The 26,941-nt window shown below is 37.1% G+C and overlaps 1 protein-coding gene and 1 long non-coding RNA gene across 2 annotated transcripts; one reads left to right on the top strand and one right to left on the bottom strand.

Moving 5' to 3' along the window:
- The first annotated feature begins 6,186 nt into the window (after positions 1–6,186).
- On the top strand, positions 6,187–17,712 carry LOC124430288. The gene is made up of 2 exons (XR_006943717.1): positions 6,187–10,186; positions 10,381–17,712. It is a non-coding gene; the product is annotated as an uncharacterized LOC124430288 (long non-coding RNA).
- Positions 17,713–19,954: 2,242 nt separating this feature from the next.
- On the bottom strand, positions 19,955–26,823 carry LOC124430515 (protein O-mannosyl-transferase Tmtc3-like). The gene is made up of 14 exons (XM_046977212.1): positions 26,001–26,823; positions 25,315–25,451; positions 25,130–25,211; positions 24,954–25,053; positions 24,755–24,870; positions 24,485–24,657; positions 24,142–24,397; positions 23,919–24,067; positions 23,537–23,849; positions 23,163–23,453; positions 22,849–23,031; positions 22,458–22,742; positions 21,547–22,374; positions 19,955–21,257 (listed from the first exon to the last, which is right to left on the bottom strand). The coding sequence occupies exons 1-13, from the start codon at positions 26,190–26,192 to the stop codon at positions 21,703–21,705; spliced, it is 2,949 nt and encodes a 982-aa protein (XP_046833168.1). The 5' UTR covers positions 26,193–26,823; the 3' UTR covers positions 19,955–21,257; positions 21,547–21,702.
- Between the last annotated feature and the right edge of the window lie 118 nt (positions 26,824–26,941).

Here is a 26,941-nt window from a genome sequence, read left to right as displayed (position 1 = left end):
ATCGTGGGTCAGAATTGCGGAAGTGATTATCGACGGCCGCGAAAAAAAGCATGACGGTGGAACGATCCGCGTTCAAGGTTCTCGCAAGTGCATGTGTATTCCTATTGAAGAACTTCCCGACACTTTAGCCTATAGCGAGTGTTATTATATAACCTATTGACCTTTATCGCGTTCGCGTTAGAATATTTACTGCGATGATAACCGAGAGAGGTAAATCGTTTTATACAGTGCGCGAGAAATATAGAAATATTGAAGAAATATTACATATTGATGAATTCCTAAATGATAGGTTACAACTTAGCTTTCATATATATATATATATATATATTTTCTTTTTCTTTTTTTATCGTGATATTTGATTACTTCACAAAGAGCTAATTCATTGTATACACCGATATTATATCGGTGATATAAGAAAATTTTAATGAATTATTAAGCTTCAATAAAAAAAAAAAAAAAAAAGGAATGTATAAATATTTAATCAAATGCGTTGCCTTTTGAATATACATCTACGTACAAATCTATTAGAGTTTTACATGTACTACTAATTGATGTTTTGATATACGTATTGAAAGAAGTCCTACGATCATTTGGACAATCAATTAAAAGAAAAGCAATGAAGATAACTGGCTTCGATCATAAAGCTATTAATCGATCGTTAACACTGAACGAACTTTCGATTCCTTTTCTTTCAACTCTTTATTCGATTGGTAGATAAGGGATGAAAGGTGTGGTTAAGAGATTAAGGCGGTGGCGGTTTCCTGGCGAATTCGAGAAATAGGCCGTGATGGTAGCGTGCACGAACGCGCGCGCACACACACATTTTGCTGCCAACGGCAGTAACAGTAACAGCAGCAGCAGCAGCAGCAGCAGCAGCAGCAGTAGCAGTAGCAGCAGCAGCAGCAGCAGCTAGCAGGAGGTAGGTCGATCCAATTGGGGTTCGGATAGCAGCTCAGCAGCGCGATACCCTCTCCCCTCTGGAGTTTCCGTGGCGATCAATACGTACGGTGCCAAAGCCGAGCCAGTCTCTACCGATTTCCACGAGGAACAAACAAAACGAAGAGGAGGAGGAGGAGGAAGAAGAAAAAGAAAAAGAAAAAAAAAGAACGAAAGATCCGATGAAGAAATAATTGATCGATTTGCATGTTTAATCCAAAACATTTATTATCGTAATAATTTACGATGTATTAATCTTAATCGTAAATTAAAATAGTCTTTCCTTTTCTTTTTTCGGCTTTTCAATGTCATAGTTATTATAAATCGAAACAATTCGATCAAAATCATGAATTGGTAATTGTGTGCGTGCGTGCGTGCGTGCGTGCGTGCATCTGTCTGTGTGTTAATGGTGATAATAAAAACAGTGTTAAAAGGCATAAAGAAAATCGAATACACTTGGTTTCCGTCGATACACGTTGGTTTTTCCCCTAAGCAACCGGATCCACGCGTCTCCGTCTTGCGCACGCGTTGCGACAGCGCGTAATTACGTCACGCGATCGAACCTTCGTCGCTACGCGGGTTTACATGTTTGAAATCCCGCTAAGAAAAGAAAAGAAGAAAAGGAAGATGGAATATAAGTACCTACTTATATATATATCTATGTATGTATGTAACGAAAGAGAGTGGCTTTCACAATAATCTTTCTTTTACTTCTGTATCATAGACGCAACACACCTAAGTCTCTTCTCTCGCCTACGCGTATTTAAAAGCACTTAACATTTCGATTAGGCCATAGGCATGATTTCGAAAATAGTACGTCGCATAAATTAATCTCCGAATATATAAAGTCGAAACATCTGTTTTGTTTTAAGATCCAAGATGGTGGCGTAGGGAGAGATTTCTCTTTCTTCCTTTTTTTTTTTTTTTATTTATTTTTTCTTTCTTTTTTTTTTTCCTTTTTTTCCTACATAGACAACTCGATCGATTTAGAACCAACAATAAGTCCAACTAGCCAGTTACAAGATCGAACGTGGATTCTGTTAACGACGTCGCTGAAGTAAGAAAATAGGCGTATGGCCTACTCGCGAATAGTTAGAAACAACGCGCTTAGGAACCACGAGAGAGCATAGATATGCTTGAGAGGAGAGAGGAAGAGGGAGACATATATACATAAGCTTGGAGTGTTAGAGCAGACCCGTAGAGGGGAAGGAACAAAGAAAGAGTCCTAGCGACCAGCAATGCGGCACCGGTGAGCGCCTGCGCGCCTCGCTATGTGAGTCAAGGACGACACGTGCAGCTCGGAACGACCTACTTATATTCCCGTAGCTTCGCGCACAATCGGTGCCAGCACGAACTTTCCCGAGCGCGGAAATAGGACGACCGACGGAGGAGTCGGTGGAGTCCTAATATTTCACCGCGATCACCTCCGCCTCCACCTTTCGCCTTTACCTCATTCTCCTCCTCCTCCTCCTCTTCGTCGGGTTCTAAAAAACTAACCCATAGCAGCAAGCGTTGGTATTTCAATCTTAGTAGTACACTACAATGTACTGATCGTTACGTCGAAGCTTTACGTTCTTGTGAACCAGGAAGTAGTCGAAGAGGAAGTGCTTCCGGTCTTTCGTGATTCTCTTTCGGGCAAGTTCGCTATCCTTCGTTGTCTATCTTCTCTCTCTCTCTCTCTCTCTCTCTCTCTGTACGATCGAGATCTACGTTACGTAAGTTAGAATGTTAGAAGAAAAAAAAGATAAGAAAAGAAAAGAAAAACGTCCGCTCGTTAGATTCTCGTAGGAGCTTCGATTCGCGTCATCAGAGACACGATAAGAGGGAGAAACGGTTGTAGAGAGATAGGAGGGAGTAAAGGGCGGGGATGAGGGCAGAGGAGGGGGAGAGAGTTAAAACTGAAAGAAAAAGCAGGACAGGCGTGGGGTTGGCTAGAATAGAGAGAATAGAGAAGAGGCATATAGGAATCGTGATGGGGAGGGGGAGGACGGCGGACGGGTGGACGGTGGGGAGGATTCGAAAGAGAGGTTTCGACGGCAGGAGGCATCGCGCGCAGTGTCCTAGATGCAGAAACGGCAGGATCGATAGAAAAATGGGTCAAACATTCGAGTAGCATTCGGTTGACGAGAACCAACGGCAGTCTGGCGATCGCGCTCGAGACGATCGCTCTGCTCCGTTAAAATTCACTCTCTCTGTCTCTCTCTCTCTCTCTCTCTCTCTCTCTCCCTCACTCTCTTTCTCTATCTCTCTATCTCTGTCTCTATATGACGGATACAGGTGACCGTCGTAGGACGTTGAAACGAGTTCGTGTCGTTTGGAATTGAATTAAATCTCTCGTCCGAATAAATTCCGTCGGAAGAAGAAGGAAAAGATAAGGGAAAAAGAAAAGAAGAAAATAAGAAAAAAAAAATAAAAAAATAAAAAAAAAAAAGAATCGCAAAATTCGTCGGCGTTTGTTATAAGGAGGGAGGGGGATCTAACTAAACTAGAAAGGTTTTAAGTCTTTGTGGATTGGCGCGCTCGAGGCGACGTTGTTGGATTGTCGCGCGTCGTTTACGCGCTTCCTTCCCCACCATGAGAGCATAAGTAGCGCGTTTCCGCACGCGGTACGGCCAGTTCTCGTTCGACCTTATCGCCGCGAGCTCGGCACGGGCTTCTTGTTTCTCCTCCTTGGCGGGTTGCTGCCCCACCCTACGGTTTTATAGTCCCACCCCCTCTCTTTTCTCTCTCTCTCAGTTCCCCGTTCCTCCCTCTTGCTCGCCTCTACCTCCCCACCCTCATATATTCACTCTCCCCCTTCTCCCCCGCCTTTCTGCCTTTCATCTCTCCCACCTACGGTGACACTCGAAGGAAGCGCGCGTGCTCGTCGCGCGCGCCCAGCTCGACCAATCGCGAAGCGAGTAGCAACGGTCCTCGACCAACGAAACTCGACCGCGGGTCCGTGCGAGTGCGCGCTTGCGATCTCGTAGTTTCTCTCACCGGATGCCGCGAGCGCGCGCTCATTGTGGTGGGGATAAAGCTGAGAGAGCGGCACGGGCTTCGCGCTCGAGCGCATCCTCGTTCGTCGTCGCTCGCCCTCGGGGTCGGTCGCGTTCCGCGAGACTCTCTCTCTCTCTTCCCCCTTTTCCCTCTTTCCTTCTTATATTCTCTATCCTTTCGTTATTCCTTATTTCATTCCTTTCCTATCTTCCATTTTTTCCTTTCTACTTAACGTAGTTTTACCTTCTACGTTCGTTTCTACGTTTGATTCTACATTCGTTCATTCGTTCGTACGCTCGCTCGTACGCTTGTACGCTCGCTCGATCGCTCGATTGCTCGTTCGTTCGTTCGTTCATTCGTTCATTCGTTCGTTCGTTCGTTCGTTCGTTCGTTCATTCGACGTCCGATAACGTCGACGGCCATCATGGTGTGTCCAATTCAGTTCGCGACAATTCTTCATTGCTTTCACCTTTCGGAAAAGCTCCTTCCTCCTCCTCCTCTTCTTCTTCATCATCATTATCATATCATCGTCGTAGTCATCATCATTATCGTCATTGTTCTCTTTTACATTCCTTTATATTTCAATAATTTTCGAGACGTTTTTTTTTTTACTGTGTCGCCCGCAGCTAAAACAACAACGACGATGACGATGACGACGACGACGTGACCGGAAGCTCGCAACAACTTCGACTCGTTCGACCTCTTCTCTCGATCCGCGCGAGAACGGCGATTAATTCTCACTCGTGTTTTATCTTCTTTTTCTTCAAGAAAAAACAAAGAGAGAGAGAGAGAGAGAGAGAAAAAAAATATAATGAACTTCCGCATTCTGGAGAATCCGTTACTGTTAAACGCGTCCGGGATTTCTCGTCATCTCAAGAGATATCGAAAGTGGGTCACCGGTTCTTCTTCCGCTTTCGCACGCTTTCGTTCTTTCGTCGATCGAGTTGTCGTTCGATTTAATATTTATTTTTTTCTCATTCTTTTTCGTGCTCTTTTTTCCTTGGTTTTCTTTCGTTTCTTTCTTCTCTTTTTTTTCTTTTTTTTCTTTTTTTTTTTTTTTTTTGCCAACCCCTTTTTTTTCGTTCTTTTAATTTATACGCGAAAAGAAGAGAAGAGATACGACCGTACGTGTGAAAAAGTGAGTACGAGTTGAAAGTTCCTATCGTGCGAGAAGAGACGAATGTAAATAATAGTAATAAATAAAAAATAATCATAAAAATTATAATTATAATAATAATAATAATAATAATAATAATAATAATAATAATAATAATAATAATCGTAATAATAATAAAAGGGAAGGTATCGAAAGGGGAAGAGACAGTTGCAAGAGGAGAAAAGCGGTTTGCACGCGAGGGGTTCGAGACCCTTTGTGTGAACGAAAAAAAGATTGAAGAAGAAGAAGAAGAAGAAGTAGAAGAGAAAGAAAAAGAAGAAGGAGCAAGTGAAAGGAAGAGAGAAGAAAAATAAAAGGGTGGAAGGAGAAGTAAAGGGGGAAAAATAAAAGCACCAGAAAGAAAGAAAGAAAGAAGGAAGGAAAGAAAGAAAGAAAGAAAGGGAAACCATCGACAATCCCACGTCGTGGTAACTTCGTGTCCGTGCCTTCTGGTCTCTTAGTGGGTAAAGATGGCGGTCTTGTCGCTCGTTGGTTCGTTCGCCGAGTTGTAAGAGGGGAAAATGTGACGCAACCCATCATCACGTGATCGAACCGTGGCTGGCCTCTCTCGCTGGGCCAGTGTGTGATCTAACGTTTGTTACGACGGTCGCTCGTGGATCGATCATATCGACCATAATACATAATAATTATATTATATGAAGAATGAGAACAACTCTAGTAAGATAATGGTGGTTGGGAGTGCGAAATAATAGAAAGAAAGAAAGGAAGGAATGAAGACACGGAGACTGGTCAACATTATCTGTCCTTCTCTGTTCCACAAGTCGATGCCGCGAGACATAACGGACGTCTTCTTAATTCGCGTACGGACACACGCACGCACACGTACACACAGGGGGTGTTCTTCCAACCGTCGGCTCTCGGTCGCTGGGTCAGTGGGGGTGAGAAACTGGCTTGGCTCTGCGTAACGACAGTCAGTCTTTTTCTCTCTCCTATCGGCCTCGCGAATTAGCTCTCTCTTTCTCTTTCTTTCTTTCTACTCGTTTATCTATCTGTCTATCTTATTTTCATATTCATCTATCTATTTATCTGTCTATCATTCTATCTATCTACCTACCTATCTCTCTCTCTCTCTCTCTAGACGGAAATGATGTCACTCTCTTTCTCTCTCTCTCTCTCTCTCTCTCTCTCTCTCTCTCTCTCTCTCTCTCTCTCTCCCTCTCTCCCTCCTTCGTCACTCCAAAGAAATAACTCTCTTCGGAGCCAACGTAAGAAAGAATCTTAAAAATCGGAAAATTGGTGATCGTTTTTTATTCTCAAAGATACGGACAAAAAGTTGTTGTAGGTGTTCTCGGACTCAGCAGTGAGAGCCGTGTTCCCCCAGCTGTAACGTGCTTTGTTTTAGTGGCTCTGGGATCATGGAAGACACTGCGCGAGTACCGAACGTTCTGCGATATATTGTACAAATATTTTATCCTTCTAAGATCATGGACTCTTGCTAGTTTCCTCGATGATTAACAAAAGATCCAAAAAGAAAAAGAAAGAAAGGAAGATTTTTGAGGATCGTCATAAATACTTCGTCGTTGATGATACGTGCCTCACGAAGTAGGACGTTTCATCGATTAGATTTCTCCTAATCGTTCTTTATGTCATGCAATCGAAATTTCATATGTGTGATATGAGAAACTGAAAATGTAAATATATCCATACTCATCGTGAGCAAACGTATACGTGATTAAATCAAAGTCCAAAACGTTTGGAAATTTTTGGTGTCGTTGGCAATATTGCACCTGCCACACGAAATATTGCCGATGGCTCGAAACAACGGCACGGCAACAGCATCGAGCAAGAACGGACCGCTTTTGCTGGTATTATAATCGCCGTTGCAAGATTCCCGACTAAACCGCCGTTCACCTCGACCATTTTATACTTTCTAAAGCCGCTTACTTTCGTAACTTGGCAAATACCGTGGTGGCCTCGTTGTATCTACCATTGCCGAGTTCTACACAGTTAGCATTTATATGTGTGTCCAAGTTGAAGTTTTCTTTCCCTTACTCTATACTAGCATACAGTAATGCATAATTAATATGCGTAATACATACGTATACGAAGAATTTGTTTTTCTTTTTTTCATTTGTCGTTTCTTTTTTCTATCTGTTTAAACATTTTTTTCTACTTTTCTCTTCTTTTTTGTTTTTTTTTCTTTCTTTCTTTTTTTTTTTTTTTTTTTTTTTTAAGGAAAATCTAAAGTTGCATCGTTATTAACTTTTTTCCTCGAACGATAGATCATCTGCGCTTATTCATATCTCTTGCGCAATGACTATTGCGCTGTTGTAATATCACTTAACAAAGTACATACGTTTCAAGAATTCATTTCATCGAGATAATTGCAATTAAAATGATGATTGTCAGAGAGAAGAGAAGGAGGAGGAGAAAAAAAAAGAAGAAGAAGAAGATATATGTATCTACGTAATTTTGTACAATTCCAAGAATAATTGCAGTAGTTTATAATCGATGACATAGCAAACGTTTCTAAGATAATAACGATCATATAAAAGTTACTTTATATAAAAGTATTAAATGATAAAAGAATTGATAACGATTAAAGTGGCGGGTAACTTTATCTTAATAGAAAAGAGAGAGAGAGAGAGAGAGAGAGATGAGAGGCTAACAGGACTATGGAGGTAAGTTTGGAAAGTTACGGTTCGTCGTGAATAAAAAAAAATCAAACGAGGCGGAGAGAAAGATAGAAGTGTGTTATGTATCTACGTGCATATACATGAGAAATAGAGAGAGAGAATGTGTATACAAGTAGAAAAGGGAAGTGGGACTAGCTTGCCTTGTACTACTTTCTTGCGCAGTTACAGGAACAGCGATAGGCATCGACTCTTAGCGCAAGAACTTACTTAGATATAAATTCTAAGATGAATTAGATTAATCTATGACGTATATTTTTATATTATCAAAACTATGAGAGATAATTGAAAATATTAAAAACAATAATAAAAAAGAAAAGAAAAAAAGAAATATGTAAATATATAAGTCAACGTTGAATGATAGATACGAGTTAAAATTACTCTTAAAATGCATCATTTTTTTTTCCATACGTTTAGAAAAAAAAATCGTTAAAGAACCATAAAATGCATTGATCGATTAGATTATTGATATATATATATATATATAATATATACATAATTATTTGAATCCTATTAATTCCGATCATATTTAATATCTTAACAAGCTTAATTGTACTTCGTTTAATAATCCAATAATCCTTGTATTAACGTTTGCGGTTATAATTAACTATAAAGGTATTCTTATACTTAAAACTAAAAATGTGATATGTAAACTTTTCTTACGTACATATATATATATATATATATATATATATATATACATGCACACACACGATATGTAAGTAGAATCACATTCGTGATCTTTGCTGAACGAACGAGGGAACGAGCGCGTGCGGGTGGCCTAGCGCCATTTTATAGAAGGCCTCAGTTTGCGGCCATCTTTCGCGTAACAACTCCAAATGTTTCCGCCTTCGTTCGTTTCAGCTTGCGTCTCTACGCTCTCCACCACGTACATATGTAGTAGATTTCGTTTTATCCGGCATGTCTAATTTTACACGGTGACCTCGAAACCGTACTTCGTCCGAAACCCACGTTCCTCTCCTCGTACTTGAAATCGAAAAGAAAAAAAAAAAGAAAAAGAAAGAAAAAAGAACATGAAACGAAATGAATGAAGAATCTCTTCGGAAGAAGGAGAGAGAGAGAAAGAGAGAGAAAATATATAAGTATATCTAAAGTTTGAAAATTGTATATAAGATTGTTGAAATAAATCAATTTTTACTCGTGCTCCATGGCGACTTAAAATTTTTCTCTTCCTTGTCAAGATTTACACAAACGACCTTTCTTCATTCACATTTTACCAAGTTAAACGTTTATTTATCTTCAGCTTCATCCGGTCGCACGTTACAAGGTCATCTATATACTTCCGCCTGTTTGATATAATAATCGAGTATAAAAGTGAAACATATTTTGTAAGAACATCTAAATAGATTTTGGATGGAATAAAATTCCAATTTTACGACTAATATATTATTAATATCAAAACTCGGCGATTTGTTCGTTTTCTTTGCAACAAAATGACTACTCGAGGTCCCCTTTTTTCCTTTTTTTTTTTTTTTCTCTTTTTTTTCCATGTACGAAAATATTCAAAGCACCCCCCTTACGAGAGTATATCTTCTTTCTTTCTTTCGTTCCTTTACATTTATCAAACGGGAGATAAGTTCGTCGGTTCAAGGTTAAAGGTTTCACCTGCCTAATGGGAGAAGAGTAAAAAGAGGAAGAGGGGGGGACGATGGAGTTATGAGTCGAATTGGTTTTTTTGGGGTGAGATTCTAGGCGTCGACGCCAATGCCGTGGATGACATCATTGCGAAACGGTCGTTTCGTTCGTGGGGCCGTGTTGGTGGAGGAGGATGACGATGAAGAGGAAGAAGAGGAGGAGGTGGAGGAGGAGAAGAACGGCGGGTGGAGGGGGGAGGAGTGGTAAAGTCTGCGGATGATTCGTGAGAGGTGAAGAGAGCCGGGAGGCCTTGCGAGAACTATGCGAAAAGAGGAAGAGGATGGGTGGAAGGAGGAATGAGATGCGCGCACGATGACTAGAAAGAGAAGGAGTGAGATAGACAGAGGAGGAGAAAGAAGAGGAGGAGGAGGTGGCGGCGAAGAAGAAGAAGGGGGTAAGGGAGGAAGCATGTCTATATATCAGTGTGTCTATATGGGTGCTGTTTGTTGCGCGATTGCGCGTACCTAACCAACGAAGCAAGCTTCACGTGTGTGTGTAAGGAAAGGTGGTGGAAGCGAGAAAGACGAGATTATAGATGGGAGAGAAGAGTAGGGGAGGCGGAAAGGGTTGGGGAGAGGGAAGAGAGCATGATATAAGCATGCCGTGGTCAATCCGCGTAGTGGGGCGAAGCGGGCAACCAGGCCTTGAAGAAGGAAAAGAGAACAAAAGCGCACGCTCTGCGACTATGCGCTGCGTAGCGCGCGTTTCTGTAAGAGTGTGTGTAAAAGAGAGAGAGAGAGAGAGAGAGAGAGAGAGAGAGAGAGGGAGAGAGAGAGACAGATCTTCGCGAGAGCTCTGAGGAAGAGTAATATATTTTTTTTCTTGCTCTTTTTTTTTTCTTCTTTCTTCTTTTTTCTTTTCGTTGAACATCGATACGATTTTTCATTCTTTTATAGACTTTTCTTTCGTTTTCTTCTTTTTCTTCTTCTTCTTCTTCTTTTTCTTTTTGATCTTTGAACGTTTTTATTTTTCTTTGATTTTATGAATTTCCATTCGCAGCCAAGAGAACTATGGATGCCTGAACGGAATATTCCGTTCGGAGGGTGGAACGTTTCTCTCGCTTATGTAGTAGGAATTATATCATAGTGGTAGTGAACGTAGAAGAGGAAGAAGAATGAGAAACATCGCGACGTAAAGGCCAAGCAGGACGTTCATCGTCGTCGTCGTCGTCGTCGTCGTGTCGCCGTCGTAGTTATCGTAGTCGTCGTCATCGTCGTTGTCATGGTTATCGCTGAACGTACGTATGTACGTATCTACATACAATGCGTATGTACAACACGAGAACGTTCGTACTATGCGTAGAACAGACCGCGTTGCGTAATCGCGACGATATCAATTATTAAGCATAGTCTTTGCTTCGAACTAAGTGAGACACCAGTGGCGACTTTCTGGCCACGTTTTGTAATGCCTAAATTCGATTACTTATTCCTTTCGATTTCTTCTTAACTAGAGGCCATTTTTTTCTTTCATTTTTCTTCTTCTATTTTCTTCTCTTTCTCTCTCTCTTTTTTTTTTTTTTAACTCTGCAAACGATGGCTCGCTCGCTCGCTCGTTCATTAGTTCGTCCTCACACGATCTATCCTCTGGGTATTACTTTTTTCCTTTTTTCTTTTTTTCTTTTTGGCTTCTTTTTCCTCCCACTTGTTTTTCCTTTTTTCTTCTTTTAACTTTTTATCAGTAGATTCACGCTTTTCCGCACCGCATCGCACGCTATCGCGCTGCATTAACCCGCAAAGCCGGACGACAACGGCTACTACATCGGCACCGCAAGCTATCGCGGTTTTATTCTTTCTTTCCTCTCTTACGTACGAATTTAGAATCGTACACTTGCCGAGATAAATACTACGTATGGAAAGAGGAAGTTTGGCGGAACGATTTTTTGTAGATGAAAAAAAAGAAAAAGAGAGATAGAGAGGATAGGACAATAATCTTGAGCGATAAACGGCAAAAGAATCAGAGTTTACGTGAACACTGGAGCAGGGCTTTAGAAAAATCATACATACATATATGCGTATAGGTGGTTTGAACGTTCCCCGAAGATCTTCAATGTTAATCTTTCATTTTTGATCGTTTCACCTTTTTCTAAATTCCAAAAGGGAAATAATGTTTAGTTTATTTCGAGGAGTATTAAAGGCTTATAAGAGTATAAATCTTGAAAAAGGCAAAAAAGGAGGATGTAAAGCAAAATATGGTATTCGTAAAGGCGAGGGCGGAACGTTAAAAGGGAAGGAAGCAGAAAAGATGGAAGTGTAAGTGGTAGGGATGGGTTTACGATGCGGATTCATAATCCGCTTCTTTACCGAAAAACCCACCCTAACTTTCACCCTCGCACCATTCCGAGACGTGGCACTTCCAAAGATGGCTGCCATGGCAGGAGGTCAGCGGGTGTGCGCTTAGACCACGCCCTACGACGCGTCGCAGGCAAACCAAACGAAGCTTTCTAAAGGCGATTAGTTCGCGGTGGATCCGAGTGGAGGCCGTGCGAAGCGAAGCCGACGATGTTGACGCGTCAAGGGCGCTTCAAGGACGAAGAGCGCTCCTCTTTTAGGAAGGACGCGCGCGCACACGCCCGCAATCTTTCTCTGTCTCTCTCTTTCTCCCCTCCTCACTCTTTCTGTCTCCCTTCTTCCCGGAAATCTTCTTCCCTTTCTATCGTCCGCCATTCTTCTAGGGTCCCTAGAGGCAACGCCGCACCCTACAGCCTTTCTTCTGTATTCCAAAAATATCGACGTGACTTTCAAACGCCAAAATTCAACTAATTTTGTACTTTTCTCTTCTTCTTTTCTTTCTTTCTTTCTTTCTTTCTTTCGTTATTTCTTTTCTTATACTTTTAAGGAATATCCTTACAACGTTTCATTCGACGATCAATTTGTATCTACATAGAAATGTTGAGAAAACAATTCTATATTTATCTTCTATTAAATACATATAAATAATAGATGTAACAGAATCAATGAGATAAGTGATTTAATCGTTCATTGCGCATTTGGCAACTCTCCCTTATTTCTTATAATACTTGACGCAAGGATCAAAGGTTTAATCTAAACATTTTAGACACGATAACAATATGATAATTATTATTGGGTCTTAATAATTTATTGGAATGCATATGAGAGACATTGAAATGTATACATAAATTATCTAACAAAGTAAGAAAGTTATTCAAACAATATATAATTATATGTGTATATTGTAACGCACGCTTCTCTCTTTCTTTCTCGGTTTCTCTCTCTTGACCACCCTTTTGATAAAACCAAATGTATATGACGTATATGACGCAGAAACGAGCATGTTTCCAACTAATCTATTAACTCGGTGACGCCTCTGATCATTATTTCACACGCACGTTTCTCTTCATACACCTCGCCTCGCCCCGATGAAATCATCCTATTCGGATCTTGCAAACGATTAATCCTCGTGGCATAATTTTTCGAAGTCAAGGAAGAAGCTCTTAACGTGATCATAAATAATTACGATGAATATCATTTCTGTGTATCACTGTATGAAATATTTTACAAATCAGTATAAAAGCGATAGTTTTCTTTGTTGTAGAAAACGAAGAAAGTTTCGTTCAGCAGTCATAAATAATTACTCCATAATATATATATATATATATATATTTCCAATTTAACGTTTTGATCGTCAAAATAATTTTACATAAATCAATATCAACCTATCATTAATTAAAATGTTATCAATAGATAGTTATACAAATGTCACTATTGAATAGATTAACATTTCCTTTGATGGGAAACAATGGAAATGGATGATATGGTGAAACGATATTAGGATTACTCAATTATATCGATGACATATTTGAACTATTAACGGCAGTTTGTGAAAAATAAGTACTACGAAATCCGATCAAAGAGAGAGAGGGAGAGAGAGAGAGAGAAACGAATGTTGCCACGAGCCGTGAGAAGCATGGCGCTTTTAGAAGGGGCCGGGGTGATGCTGCGAAGAAGGAAGAGGCAAAAGATAGGTAGGTGGAGGTGGAGGAGGAGGAAGAAGAAGAAGAAGAGGAGAGGGTAGAAGAAGAGGATAAAGAAGAAGAAATAGAAGAAGGAGGAGAAAGAGGAGGAGGAGAAGCAGAGGATGGTATTTCCGCTGTTGCATTGCCTATCCATTTGGCAGGTTTGGCTGAGGGCATGCGCACAACATGTGCCCACCTACCTACTTACCTATCTGGCCGCTCGTTTCTCGACCGCTTACCTGCTCGCTTGCCTGCCTTCTTTCCTGCCTGCTTACTTGCCTGCCTGCCTGCCTGCCTGCCTGCCTGCCTGCCTGTCTGCTTGCTTGCTTGCTTACTTGCTTGCTTGCTTGCTTGCTTGGCCGCTTGCTTGACTGCTCGCCTGCCTACCGGTTTGCCTTGATCCCTTGAATAGCCACACACATATACATACACATATACAGTAGGTGGGTTGGTAGGTAGGTAGGTAGGTACGTCTTTCTTACGTAAGCGCCCGTGAGAGAGCGAGTTATTACCACAGGGACGTCAATATGAAAGAGAGATAGAGAGAGAGAGAGAGAGAGAGAGGCGGAGAGAGGAAGAGAGGGAGAGAGAGAGACCAACGGATCCGGTACAAGGGACGTTCGAATTTGACCCGTAGATCGACTCGTTTTTAACCCTTCGTCATCATCATGATCTCTTGTCTTTTTTCCCTCCCCCCTCGCCACCCTTTTCTATTTTTCTTTTCTTTTCGTTTCATTTTTTTTCCTTTCCTTATTCTTCACAGAAAGGATCTCCAATTATATTTTTCAAATTGTTTTTTTTTTCTTTTTCTTTTTCTTTTTTCTTGTAGGTATTACGTCAGAGTTATACTCTATAGTTATGTAAATTTATTGAAAATATGCAGATATGGTGAGTTCGTTCAATTGATCAGGATACGTGCGGTTAACAATACGACGACGGAGTACGGATACAACGAGTATTACTATTTTGCTCGTGCGTTTTTCTTTTTATCTTCTATTTTTTTTTGTCCTTTTTTTTATTTTCTTTTTTTTTCGGACTTTTTTTTTCTATCTTGACTAAACTTATTACGGAAGCGCAGCTGGCGGCGTCGGGCTGCATTGTAAATTTATCACCGAAACATGCCTCTGGGGAATTTCGTTTGTAACAGGACACAAATCGTTGCGAAGGTAATACACTGATGAAAATGAGATTCTACGGATAAAATATTTTAATCTAGTAATTTTTATTTATACGATTAATTTCTTTTGGGATTAGAACATTTGGCTTTAAAGAGTTTAATAAAATTTTAATTTTTGATTTGCTAAATTTGAATCGTTGACTAGGGGAATTCATAAACTAAATTCGTCTGGATCATATCATCGTATTAGATTTTAACTTTACGACGTAACACTTTAACCTACTCCTCAGCGATACCGTTTTACGATCACTGAAACAATAATCGAAGATTCGTTCGTAGTAATCGATGTTAAAACAACAAAAATTACTTTCGAAGAAAGTAGTCGTATAAGTTAAAAACAGACAATTTCCTATAGAAAGATCTCTAGAAAGATCTCTAAGAAGTTTTACATCAAACGCTATTATATTATATCTAACGATATAATATATGAGTATAAGATCTCTCGTATGCTTTTACGATTTCGTGTTAAATATTGTAGATGTATTACTCGCTTAACGACAGAATTTGAAAAAAAAAAAAAAGAAAAGAAAAAAGGAAAAAAGGAAGAATTCTTTTTTATTAAATTTTAAAATGAGCAGAGAATATATCTCGAATTTGATGACACGTTAGTTATATTTGAACGATCGATCCAAGATGGGAAAAGGAAATAAGAAAATTCAACAAAGAAACGTTGAAACTTCGTAGTACTTTGGAAGATATCATGCGAATCTTCTTATTCAACATAATTGTCTCTCTCTCTCTCTTTCTCTTTCTCTCGTATATATATGTATATGTATGTATATATACATACACACGTATGAAGATGCAAACCGAAAGCAAAACTTACGAAGCAGTGCTTTCGTAGATGCAGTGGCCCAGTTTGTAGAGAGCTACTACGAAGGCAGTCTCTGTTGGAGAGTGGGCGGGGAGGATTCGTATCTGTGTCACAGCACACGCGCTCTGTAATCGGAACTTTTCATCGCCGGCGTTCTCTGTGTTCTTGGCCCGTTTGCACTTTGCACGAACGGAGATCGTTCAAATGGAAGATTCAGAGTCGTGCTTAGATCATCGCCAATACACATCATTATGATAGAAGATAGAAAAACGAGTTAAGAAATCTTTTATACAAATCTCTGTCTATCTATCTCTCTTTCTCTCTCTCTCTTTTTTTTACTTGAATTTTATTTGAAATATTATGTCGGAAATGATTATTCCGAATTTTGTATTCTATCATTGAAATAATCATACCGGCACGATGATTTCGATCAACGAAAGGATATTACGAAACAACGAAGGAATAGTTAGAAACAGCAGGAAACGTGAGAAGAGTGTCGAGTCCGAGGTAAAACGAACCGTAACTTCTTACGTGAATGCAAATTCGTTAAATAAGCATACTTCGTAAGGAGTCGGAGCGAAAACTCGTTTTCAAGCTTACTCTTCCCAAACGGAATAACGTTGAACATTTAACGCACTTATATACGTATATGTATATATATATATGTATGTATGTATATATATAGGTAGATAGAAGTATTATTATCGCGTGACATCTTGGTTCATTCGAAAAATACAGCTGTCTCTCTGATATAATACCTATAAGAGAGAACGTTTAGATTGGAATATATACTCACAATATATGAATACTTTCACCTCGATACGAGCTGGTTCTTATTGATCGTCACAAAGTGGTAGAACCTGCATTCGTTATGTCGAAATCGAACTTCTTGTCCAATGAGAGAGAGAGAGAGAGAGAGAGAGAGAGAGAGAGAGAGAGAGAGAAAGACCCGTTAGACGACAGAGTATAATATAGAGAGAAAACCGATAGAGAACGCAAGAGCCATACGGTTTCTATCACACCCTTACTCTCTATGCATCTTCTATCTTGTAGATTTATTGGACATTTTACAGAACACCGTGCATGAACACCTAATCGACTTAGATTTTCTATCCTATTTATCGTTAGAATAACGTAAATATATGAAAGGGATAAGTAATAAGTAATACATATTATTATAGGTATCTACTTGCATATATATATATATATATATATATTAGATTCTATCTGTAAGAGTTTCAATAATAATCAACAACATAATAGACTTTAATCTTTATCTTTGTATAATTCTTCGTTAAGCGAGTCGATATTTACGACACACTTTTAACATTTCATCAACGTCGATGTAGAAACTAGGAGTATCATCGAGAAGAGACCAAAGATGACGACGATTCGCATGAATTACCGAGATGTCTACCTTTGTCGGCGAACAATACGATCGTGTCAACCTAACGTTATGTTTCGAACAAAAGCTCTGCTTGCAAAGTGCTCTCTCTTTCTCTCTCTCTCTCTCTCTCACTCTCTCTCACTCTTTCAGTGTTATGTGCGAATATGTATGCGTCTATGTCTATGTGTGCCATTTTACTTATACCATACGTGGCGCAGGCGCTAGAAATACGCGAATACTTTCATAGTTATGCGTCTGCAGCAACGTAATCGGGATGTTTCGTGCTGCACACATGCGCACACATATATACACACATACACATATATATTTGCTGTCCTACATTTAGTGACTATAACCACCAAGCCACGGTATTATGAACTAGGCCGGATGACTCCCTCGCGATTCTATGCACGCGAAATTGCAATTCCACGTCCAAGCATTGTCTGCTTGGCCTCAACACAACTAAGTTTAATAAGAAATTTCGCACGTTGCTTTTTTTTTTCATTAGTTCATTATATAATTTTTGCTTATCAAAATTGTCAAAGAGAAAAATGATATAAACAGAGAATTACTAAAAATATTTTCTTAAAATGATATTCGTCGAAGGACGATTTAATCTTATGTTATTTTTCTTTTTTTCTTTTACACTTCGAATATTATTATATCGTCGTATTTGTCATTTATCAGAATGAAAAAAAGAGAAAAGAAAAAAACGGAAAACAAAGAAAAAAGAAAAAGAAGAGAAAAGATATAAAAATTGGGAACGTCGCCGGCCATTTTGGTTTCCACGAGTATAAGTATCCATATCCTGTCTTAAAACGGTACTCGTGGATGGACATTTAATCGTATACGTTACCGTTACATCATGAGGGTAACGTTACGTTATGAAACAGTGAAAAAAAAAAAGAAAGAAGAAAAAAACAAGAAAAAGATAGACATCAAGGGAAGTCAATGTCAAGGGACATGTTTTGTTAATGAAACTAAAGAGAAAATTTTTTAATTTTTACATGAACTACTAATTTCAATTATAAAACGAACGTAAAATATATAAATCTATCAAAGGATCGTTGTAATATTTAATTATATAAGTAAGGAAATAAATTCGATCAGAGATAATCTTAAAATGGATAGGAAATTATGACTTATTGACTCGACATAGTGTTCCACTTTTATCTAAAGTGGTGTCATACGTCAAAACCTTTCACGCGTGCAATGCGACGATGCTTTATGCTCATTATAAATACATATTTAAATATATATATATTCATGTGAATATATACATAAATACATATATACTTATATATACAATCTCGTGTTGGCGTAAAAAAAAAGGACATCGTTTCGTAGCACGCATACGTTTACGCGTGGGCGCGATCACACGGTAACGCGTGCGGTTTTAGCGCGGTCATAGTTACGCATGCACGAACAAGCAACTCTTTAATCCCGGTTTCATATAATTTTTTAATGTTACGTATTATTTCTTTTTTTCTTTTTCAATATTAAAATGAACAGAAAACTATGTTTATTTTATAGTTAACAACAACTTTTTTTCTATTAATTCAAATTTATTTATTAATAATTATTAGGTGAAGTTTGAAATATTTCAAACAAGTCAATGAAAAATGAACACTCTTTAACATCATATAACTTTAAAGTTTTATATATATATATATATATGTTTTAATCCTCATTTCATTATCTTGCTAAAAAATTAAACTTTCGCACTATGAAGACATCGTTAAAATGATAAAACTATTTTTCCATAAAACTGTTGAATCACCTCTGACACTTCACTTTTAATTAACGAAACGAATGAATGATAATAATATATAGCAAAGTATTATTGAAAAATTGCTCTGTAGATATACGTACATACATAACTAAGCATATTATGTATATATATGTATCAAAAGTGATATGAATCAAAATTTTATTTTTAATAATTGTAGTACAAAGGATTGATTGTTATAAATCCATTATAATTTTTTTGGATATAAAAGAAAGAAAGAAAGAAAAAAACGAAATGACGGAAGTAACTTTGAGTCGTAAAAAAAAAAAAAAAGAAAAGAACTCATTGCAAATACAAATAAAATGTGGTAATTTGTTGCTTGTATGGTAGTTTATATATACATATATATGCATACATACACATATACATACATACATACATACATATATTATATATACATATATATATATATACACATACTACTGTCTCTGGCGCAATTCCGATGCGTGCGTAGTCGGTCTTAACTTGCGTACTCCAGCATTCATCCCCACCCTTTACCACGCGAACCGAAAGCTAGCGTTTCTGTACGGTTTGTTGCGTAACGGTGCAGAGTCATGCGATAGGATAGGATGTGTTGTAAAGGCAGAGAAGAGGGAGAGGCAAGACGAGGAAGATCGGGGCATATAGACGATACTCTTGTCGGAAGGGGACCCAAGAGAAGCGAGACACAGAGAGAAAGAGAGAAGGAGATATATATATATATATATATGTATATATGTATATATATATATATAAAGAGGGGGCGGTGTCAGCCTTGAAACGCGTACGCGAGCTGCGTGCGTCGTCACAAAACAGCAAGCTTGCGAATTCACATAGGTTTCTCGTTCCATGTTCGATCGTTTCCACGTCCTCAAAAAATCTCTTTCGTTTTTTCTCAATTCTCGTTGACAATAGTTTTATATTATTTTATAATATCAATTTATTTGATATTACCATGAGTAAAATTATATATCATTCTCAAATTAGCTTGTCGGATATTAATTAAATAGATAAATGGAATTAATGGATTTATAGGAGAGATAAATTTTAAAATAGTTTGAAATCGAATTATACACACACATACGCACACACACAGAATTATATTAGATAGTAGTAGAGATAACAGAATTATAGAATTATATATATATATATATATCTATACATATACAGATATATATATAAAACACGACACACACAATAGGAACATCCTTCTCTTTGTTAAGAGTAATTAAAAATACAATGCATATCTCATTCGACCTTATCTTGCTAGCGCGTTCTTCTAATCGTCGTTATGGCATGCACCATTCAGACTTATCGAAGAGCTTTTCTTCCTCCATTCTGCCCTTGAATGTTCAACACGTAACTCGTCGACCTTGTAGACTCTAACAATAAGAAACAAAAGAATCCTATTAGCTTATTATATAGATATACATATGTACAAGTTACCGCACATATACTAGCGTTAATTCGCCAGAGTTTATTATTTTTCTTTTTATCTCAATATACATTTGCTTTTTACATTTCATGATTATTATTTAAATATAATGGATATTGTGTAAGAGTTATTTTTTTTTTAGTCATACAATCGACTAATTCTCTCTTTCTCTCTCCGTCTCTGCAAAATACAGGCGTAAACATTATCGTATTCCATTCGATTACCGTAATACAGGGTAAAAAGTTTACCTGGAATTGATCGAGCAAGAAGGTAAGATATATAAAAGTTGTGTAAAAATTGGGCCAACGTCGAAGAAAATAAAATAGGGCTGAAGGGTGGAGTCAAGAAAGTGAGAGAGAAAGAAAAAGAAAGGAAGGGTAAAGTGTGTAAAGTGAGTAAAGTAAAGTAAGTAAGTAAGTAAGTAAGTAAGTAAGTAAGAAAGGACGAAAAAGGAAAGCTCTCGGAAGAAAAGGTATAGCCCAGTTCGACTCGTAGAACGACTCGATCGATATCGTTACCATGGTAACATGGACAGTGCCGTAGTGCTCTACTACTGATTATTTATGTCAAGGATTCCCCCCTTGCACCGAAGCTCAAAACGAGGCTGAACACAAGCACAGAGAGAACCACCCCTAAAGAGGAGTTAGAAGGGGTCGATCCGACTTGGCCAACGTGTAGCCTTTACCATCCTCGTAATAAGGATTGGTGGTAGGTAAAAAGGGGTGGTAGGTGTAGATGTAGATGTAGATGTAGGTGTAGATGTAGGTGTAGATGTAGGTGTGAGGGTAAGGATAAGGGTAGGGATAGAGAGATAGGGATAGGGATAGGGATAGGGGAAAAGCAGGTAGAAGGGAATGAGTTAAGATATAGAATAGTGTGGATATCGTGGGATTCGGGAGACGAAAGAGGAACGGAATGCTTCACTGGTATAGGCTGTTTTCGACCTAGTTTCACCCTTATAAGGCGGTGGTAGCATCAAGAGCAATCGATACTGCACAGGAGGGGAGAGCCATCGTGCGTACGACCAAGCAAACTGAATGTTTATTATTCGAGACGACGCCTGACGTATCATTCCTTAGAATCATCTAAATGAAAGTAACGAACACATGTATATCATCGAGAAAATTTGATTAATGAACATACATTAAATGAATATATACCTTGACCGATCTCGAGCTGAAAAACCATTATTCTTTAGGACAAACTCGATGTATAATTTCACTATTAGATTTCATCGTGATTTATTTTTAAATTCGAGTTCATCGTCAAAATTAACACCAAAACGTCAGTTCAAAGGAATATAAGGATTAGGGTGCATCATTCTGAAACATCGTTTGTATCACCAATTTAATTTCTTCATTGTATTCTAATATCATTCTGAGAGATTGAATGATAATTCTGTATAAATTATTTTTTCTAATAGCTTATGATTTTTCTTTTTTTTTTCTTTGTGGTATAGACGTACCACAATAAATAACATTTGTAAAAGAATATATATATATATATACATATATATATATATATATATATATGTATGCATATGTAAAGTTTCAATATATTACAATACTTAACAAGAGAGTAAAGTAAATGTGTGAAATAAGTAAACATCACCTTTTTTTAAATATATTTTATAAAACATCCTATTTATACAGCATATAAAACAATACTCTGTATTTATTTTATATTCACATGTTAGCTCTATATGGCTATACCATCATAATCCTTCTTCCTGTGTATATCTGTATAGTCGGCGGATTAACATTTATACTATGACAGCGTACTGTCTTCCGTCTGTTGTAAAGTACCTGTATGCTTGGTGCCAGAGAGCAATGGTGCACTCAGATTGAATTGATTAGCATTCATTAATTCAAGTTTTTGAGCAATATCCAATTCCGTGACATCTCTGCTTATGATCTTATTGAACACTTCGCTTGTAGTAGGTTCTATAATATTAGTTGATTCTACTACCTTTTGCTGCTTACTGTCTTTATTCCTTGCTTTTTCAGAAATACCATTCAATACCTGGACAGATTTAGCCGGATCTTCTAGATTTACAATATGATTTTTCAAAGGATCAGTATTGCTTTGTTTATTTCCTATGTGATTATGAACTATTGCATGATTGGCAAAAATAGTATCTGTTTTCCCTAAAAACTGGTTATTTGATAAATCATTATTGTAACTTCTGTCATTGTCATTACTAGTCCAGAATGAATCATCGAATATTTCAGTGTCCCGTTGCTCACGTGGCAATCGACTAATACGAGCTTTTACTATAGCAAGATGTCTGTGTACATAATCCTGATGGGGAGCCAATCTCGCCGCACGTTCCAAACATTGTGCTGCTAATCCCAATTTACCACGTTCTACCATAACTACACATAAATTATGCAATCCTTGTATATTCGTTGGATCCAATTGTAATATTCTGCGATAACACTAGAAAATATTTATAAAAAATGCGTAATTTTAATAGTTATCAATACGATACGAATTATAGATCATATATAAATTGTCTTTACATTCTCTGCAGCGTCCAAGTCCTTGATGTTATTTATATAAATATCTCCTAAAAGAATTAGGCCTTTAACATGATCCGGATGAAATCTAACTAATTGGTTCAAGAAGGGTGCTGCTTCGAGTGGACGTTGCTCGTCTGCTAATAATAAAGCCAAATTGAAAAGAGCTGATCGGAAATCTTCTTTCAAGGCTACAGCATTTCGAAACCAACGCTCGGCGCTGCCGCTGTCATGATCATCCATGGCTAACATTCCAAGATTAAAGTGGACACGTTCATTGTTGGAATCCTATTATAGATACATTCGATACGATACAATAATTATCTTTTATTGTTTTCTATTATATTTCCAAGTTCCTAAAATAATAAATACAATAATTTATTCAAATACTTACTTTCCTCAGTAGTTTCAAAAGTCTTTCTCGTGCTACTTTACGTAATTCTGCACGTCCTAATTCTTGAAGTAATATAGCTGAATTTAATAATGCTTGCTCGTGTTCTGGATCAAATTCGAGAGCTTTGTCGAGATAAGCTAAGGCTTGAGACGCTTTTCCTTGTTCCAAGAACACAACTCCAAGCTGAAACAAATATGAAAATGTCTTAAGAAAGAAAGAAATAAATAAAACAATGATTATATAATTAATAAATCTTCGATAAAGTTAAAGGTGTGTAATAAAATATCTCGTATATTTAAAAAATTGGTATTTACGTTATAATAAATATCTGGATTATTACTGTCGTAAAATAATGCTCGTTCATAAACCTCCTGAGCTTCTTTTGTACGATTAAGTTTAATTAAAACATCGCCACGATTAATATAGGCTTGCGTATAATCAGCACGCATACTTATAGCTTGCCGGTACAATAAATCGGCCTCTTCTAATCTCGTAGCATTTTTGGCTATTAAATTAGCCAAATTGACAAAGACATTTAAATGATTAGGTGCTATACGTGCTTGATAAGATTCTCCTGGCTTTGCCTTCGGTAATAAAGATTTTGCCTAAGGAACATTTAAAAATATAATTAAATATATAATTGTATATAATTTCGAAATGCGATATAATGGAAATTTTTTGTAATTACCTTCAAGTATGCATCTTCTGCTTCCTTAAACATTTTAAGATGATTATACGTCCGACCGACATTAATATGAGCACCGATATCGTCACCTTGAACTTGTACAGCCATATTAAAGAAATTAAGGGCTTCTTTAAATCGACCTTGACTTTCCAGTGCATGACCCACATTATTAAATAGCTTAGCATTCCGATCGTTTACTTTTAAGCCGGACATGAATATAGAATATTCGTCCAACCAATCGTAATTCCTCATAAATGTTTTTGTTGAATGGGCGCCCAAAAGTGTTATTAATAGAAACAATGTCAGTTTTTTAAACCTAAAATAAAGTAAAGATTAAAAATTTATATTGATTAATTTTAGTTAATTATCATTAACAAAATATTACTTTCTCATAGATAAAATACTCCATCCGTATCCTACGAGCATACAAAAACCCATAGAAGGAGCATACAAAACTCTTTCAGCAATGACAAATCCAACAGGGAAGAAAAGATTTGATGCAGGTAGAAATGGTAGAATCATCATTGCTAAACTCTGAAAATATATATTATCAAATAAACTAATCTCAACTGAAAATGTTTCTTATTCTTAAAGATTATTATTATTACCATTATAAGAATAACAGACGTTTGTCTATTTCGCGTTAAAGTGGCTGTTGCCAATAATCCTAAGATAGTACCATGTGTGGCTATAGTTGCGAGATTACGAATATCTGTAAAGCTTTCTACCAATGGTATCGTTCCCATTGTCCAATCACAACATAGATCGCTTGGAAGAAAAAGTAATCTTAAATTAACTGCTGCGAGATAATTGTATGTCAGTTGCCTTGTTGGTGTTGTAGCAACTGATGCAGGATTGTCAAATCTAAAATATATATAAAATATCTGTTATATCGAAATAATTATTCAAATATTTAATATTATCGAATGATCTAGAAATATTTGGCCATACCTAGTAAATACAGGTAATTTTGAACCCATTACATGTAATCGTAAAATCAATAAGCTAAATGTAACAGCAGTGAGAGCTGTTAAACGCTTTGTACCTTCGCTGGACCATGTAGGAGATATCTTTTTACCATCAAATGCAGATTTTATTGCTAAACAAATATCTGATGCTTTAACCTGAGAATGAAGTAAGAAATTAATCAACCTATGAAATTTAAACCTTCATCAACAATATATATATATATATATATATATTTTTTTTTTTTTATTTTACCTTTTGTACAACAAAAATTTCATATAAGACACACACAGCTGTGGCTGTTATTCCTTGTTCTTTACATAACATAGCGGTAAATACAAAAAACATAGATAATATCAATGATTTCCATCCTGGAAAAGTATAACATTTAAGGATAATATTCTACATAAATAAAAGATTATCATAAGGCATATTAAAGAAAATAAAGTTTTACCTGTAGATTTTTTACTTTTGCAACACTTAGTATATGTGATTAAAGCTGCCAGGTAAAATAGTGAGGAAAGAGTTTCAGCTCTTCCAACCACTCCTGTAACCTAATTAAAACGATAAATATATCTTAAATCTTTGCCATCCTAATAGTATATATATGCGATATTTGACATAACTTACTGCTTCTGTATGTATTGGATGTACAGCAAACAGCAAGGAAGATACAAGACTTGCCAAGTCTGATAAAAACATCAAACAGATTCTGAAATTGAAAAATAATATTATGTAAAGACAATATCGTGATGAATCATTTATAAATAGATCCTGAAAGTATAACAAATAGTATTGTGATATCGTAAACAAACCTGAAGTATAATAGACACACTCCAACATGTAGAATGACATTAAGCAAATGATATCCCATAGGATCAAGCTGGTGAATCAGGTAATTCCACCGGAATGTGAGAACACAAAGTGGTCTGTATGACTTGTGTGATTGTTCCTATAAATAGATATTACCATATACAAACGAAAAATAAAAGGATATATATATATATATATATATATATATATATATATATATATATATACATACATAAACAAAACAATAATAGTTATCTTGGATGAACTTTGAATAGTAAAAATATAAAAGGAAATATTTTCTTAGATATTCTTTTTGAGAGACTATTCCCAACGAGAAGAAAATTAAACTAATACATATGCATTGTCTAAGATAAACATAAAAAAAAAAAAAAAATTTATAATTTACATTGTAGTTAGAACATAGTTTGCAGTATTTCTGAATGTCATACATGACATTATATTTATTTCTTAAGATAAGATTAAAGAAATAGAATAAAAAGTAAGTCAAAAAAATTGCTTTCCAAATTGCACATTTGGATTGCAATGAAATGAACGGACGCCGCGGATCAATACACGAGACACACGCACGCACACATAGAGAGAGAGAGAGGGGGGGGGACGCCGAAACGGAGAGATGAAAGGGGTGACCGGTGCGCGTCCATTGAATGATTCTCCTCTTCTATCTCACCTTGTGCATGGGGGTACCCCAGAAGTCGTTGTAAAAGACATTCTTCAGGGGTGTATGCGGCCTTAAATCCCGATTATCCTTAATCGCTGAAATATCGTCAAAGACGAATCCGCAACCGAGGCTATTTAAATAAACGGCAAACGCGGTAAAGGCTATGATTGCCGCAAGTGCTCCCCGCGCAGGCACTCCCATCACAACTAACACATTAATCGGCCATTCGGTTTCATGCGAATTAACGAAATAATACGTTATTACTTTTCTTTCTTTTTTTCTTTTTTATTTTTTTTTCTTTTTTTTTCTTTTTTTCTTTTTTTCTTTGTTTTTTTTTTTTTTTTTTTTTTGTTCAATGATCGATCACTTATTATTATTTCTCCCTAAATATATATATATATAAAGATGTATGAGTGTGTATCTATGATGTATGTGTGTGTGTATATATATATATATATATATATATTATATATGTATAGAAGATTCAAGCTATTCTTTGTAAACCGGAGAAAAACCGGTTAAATGTCATATCTACAAATGCCATTCGTACAGAATCGTCGTTTTCATATCGCTAATACTCTTCCACCTTATTTGATATATTTAAACACCGCCATATCTCACGTTCATCGAAATCAAGAAATATTGACGCGAACATTATATCCAATTTAAACTTTCCCGTCTTCTGCTTTCGCCTTGTCTTCTTATTTTTTACGCGATTTTCTATCTTTTTTTTTACGAGAAAAAAGCTGTCGAAACGAACGAGCAAAAATCAATCGCAGAAGGGTTCGGTACGATCGAACCGTCGCGTCACGGAACAACAATTGAAGAACCCAGAGGCGACACGCGAGGTCGCTCGAGATATCGCGAAACAAGTTGCGCGCAAGCGTTCATTTCTTATCATATTACAATTTCAATCTAATGTGATCATCTTCAAAATTCAAACTTAATAT

This window comes from Vespa crabro, chromosome 18 (genome assembly GCF_910589235.1).
Source record: "Vespa crabro chromosome 18, iyVesCrab1.2, whole genome shotgun sequence".
Classification (NCBI taxonomy): domain Eukaryota; kingdom Metazoa; phylum Arthropoda; class Insecta; order Hymenoptera; family Vespidae; genus Vespa; species Vespa crabro.
The sequence above is the reverse complement of the archived record's forward strand: the minus strand, read 5'-3'. Positions and strand labels throughout refer to the sequence as shown.

Coding starts and splice junctions, on each gene's coding strand:
- LOC124430515 (XM_046977212.1), bottom strand. CDS start 26,192: ATGGGAGTGCCTGCGCGGGGAGCACTTGCGGCAATCATAGCCTTTACC. Junction 25,212..25,314: donor GTGTGTCTATTATACTTCAG/GTTTGTTTACGA, acceptor TTTCAATTTCAG/AATCTGTTTGATGTTTTTAT. Junction 23,032..23,162: donor ATCCAGATATTTATTATAAC/GTAAATACCAAT, acceptor TATTTGTTTCAG/CTTGGAGTTGTGTTCTTGGA.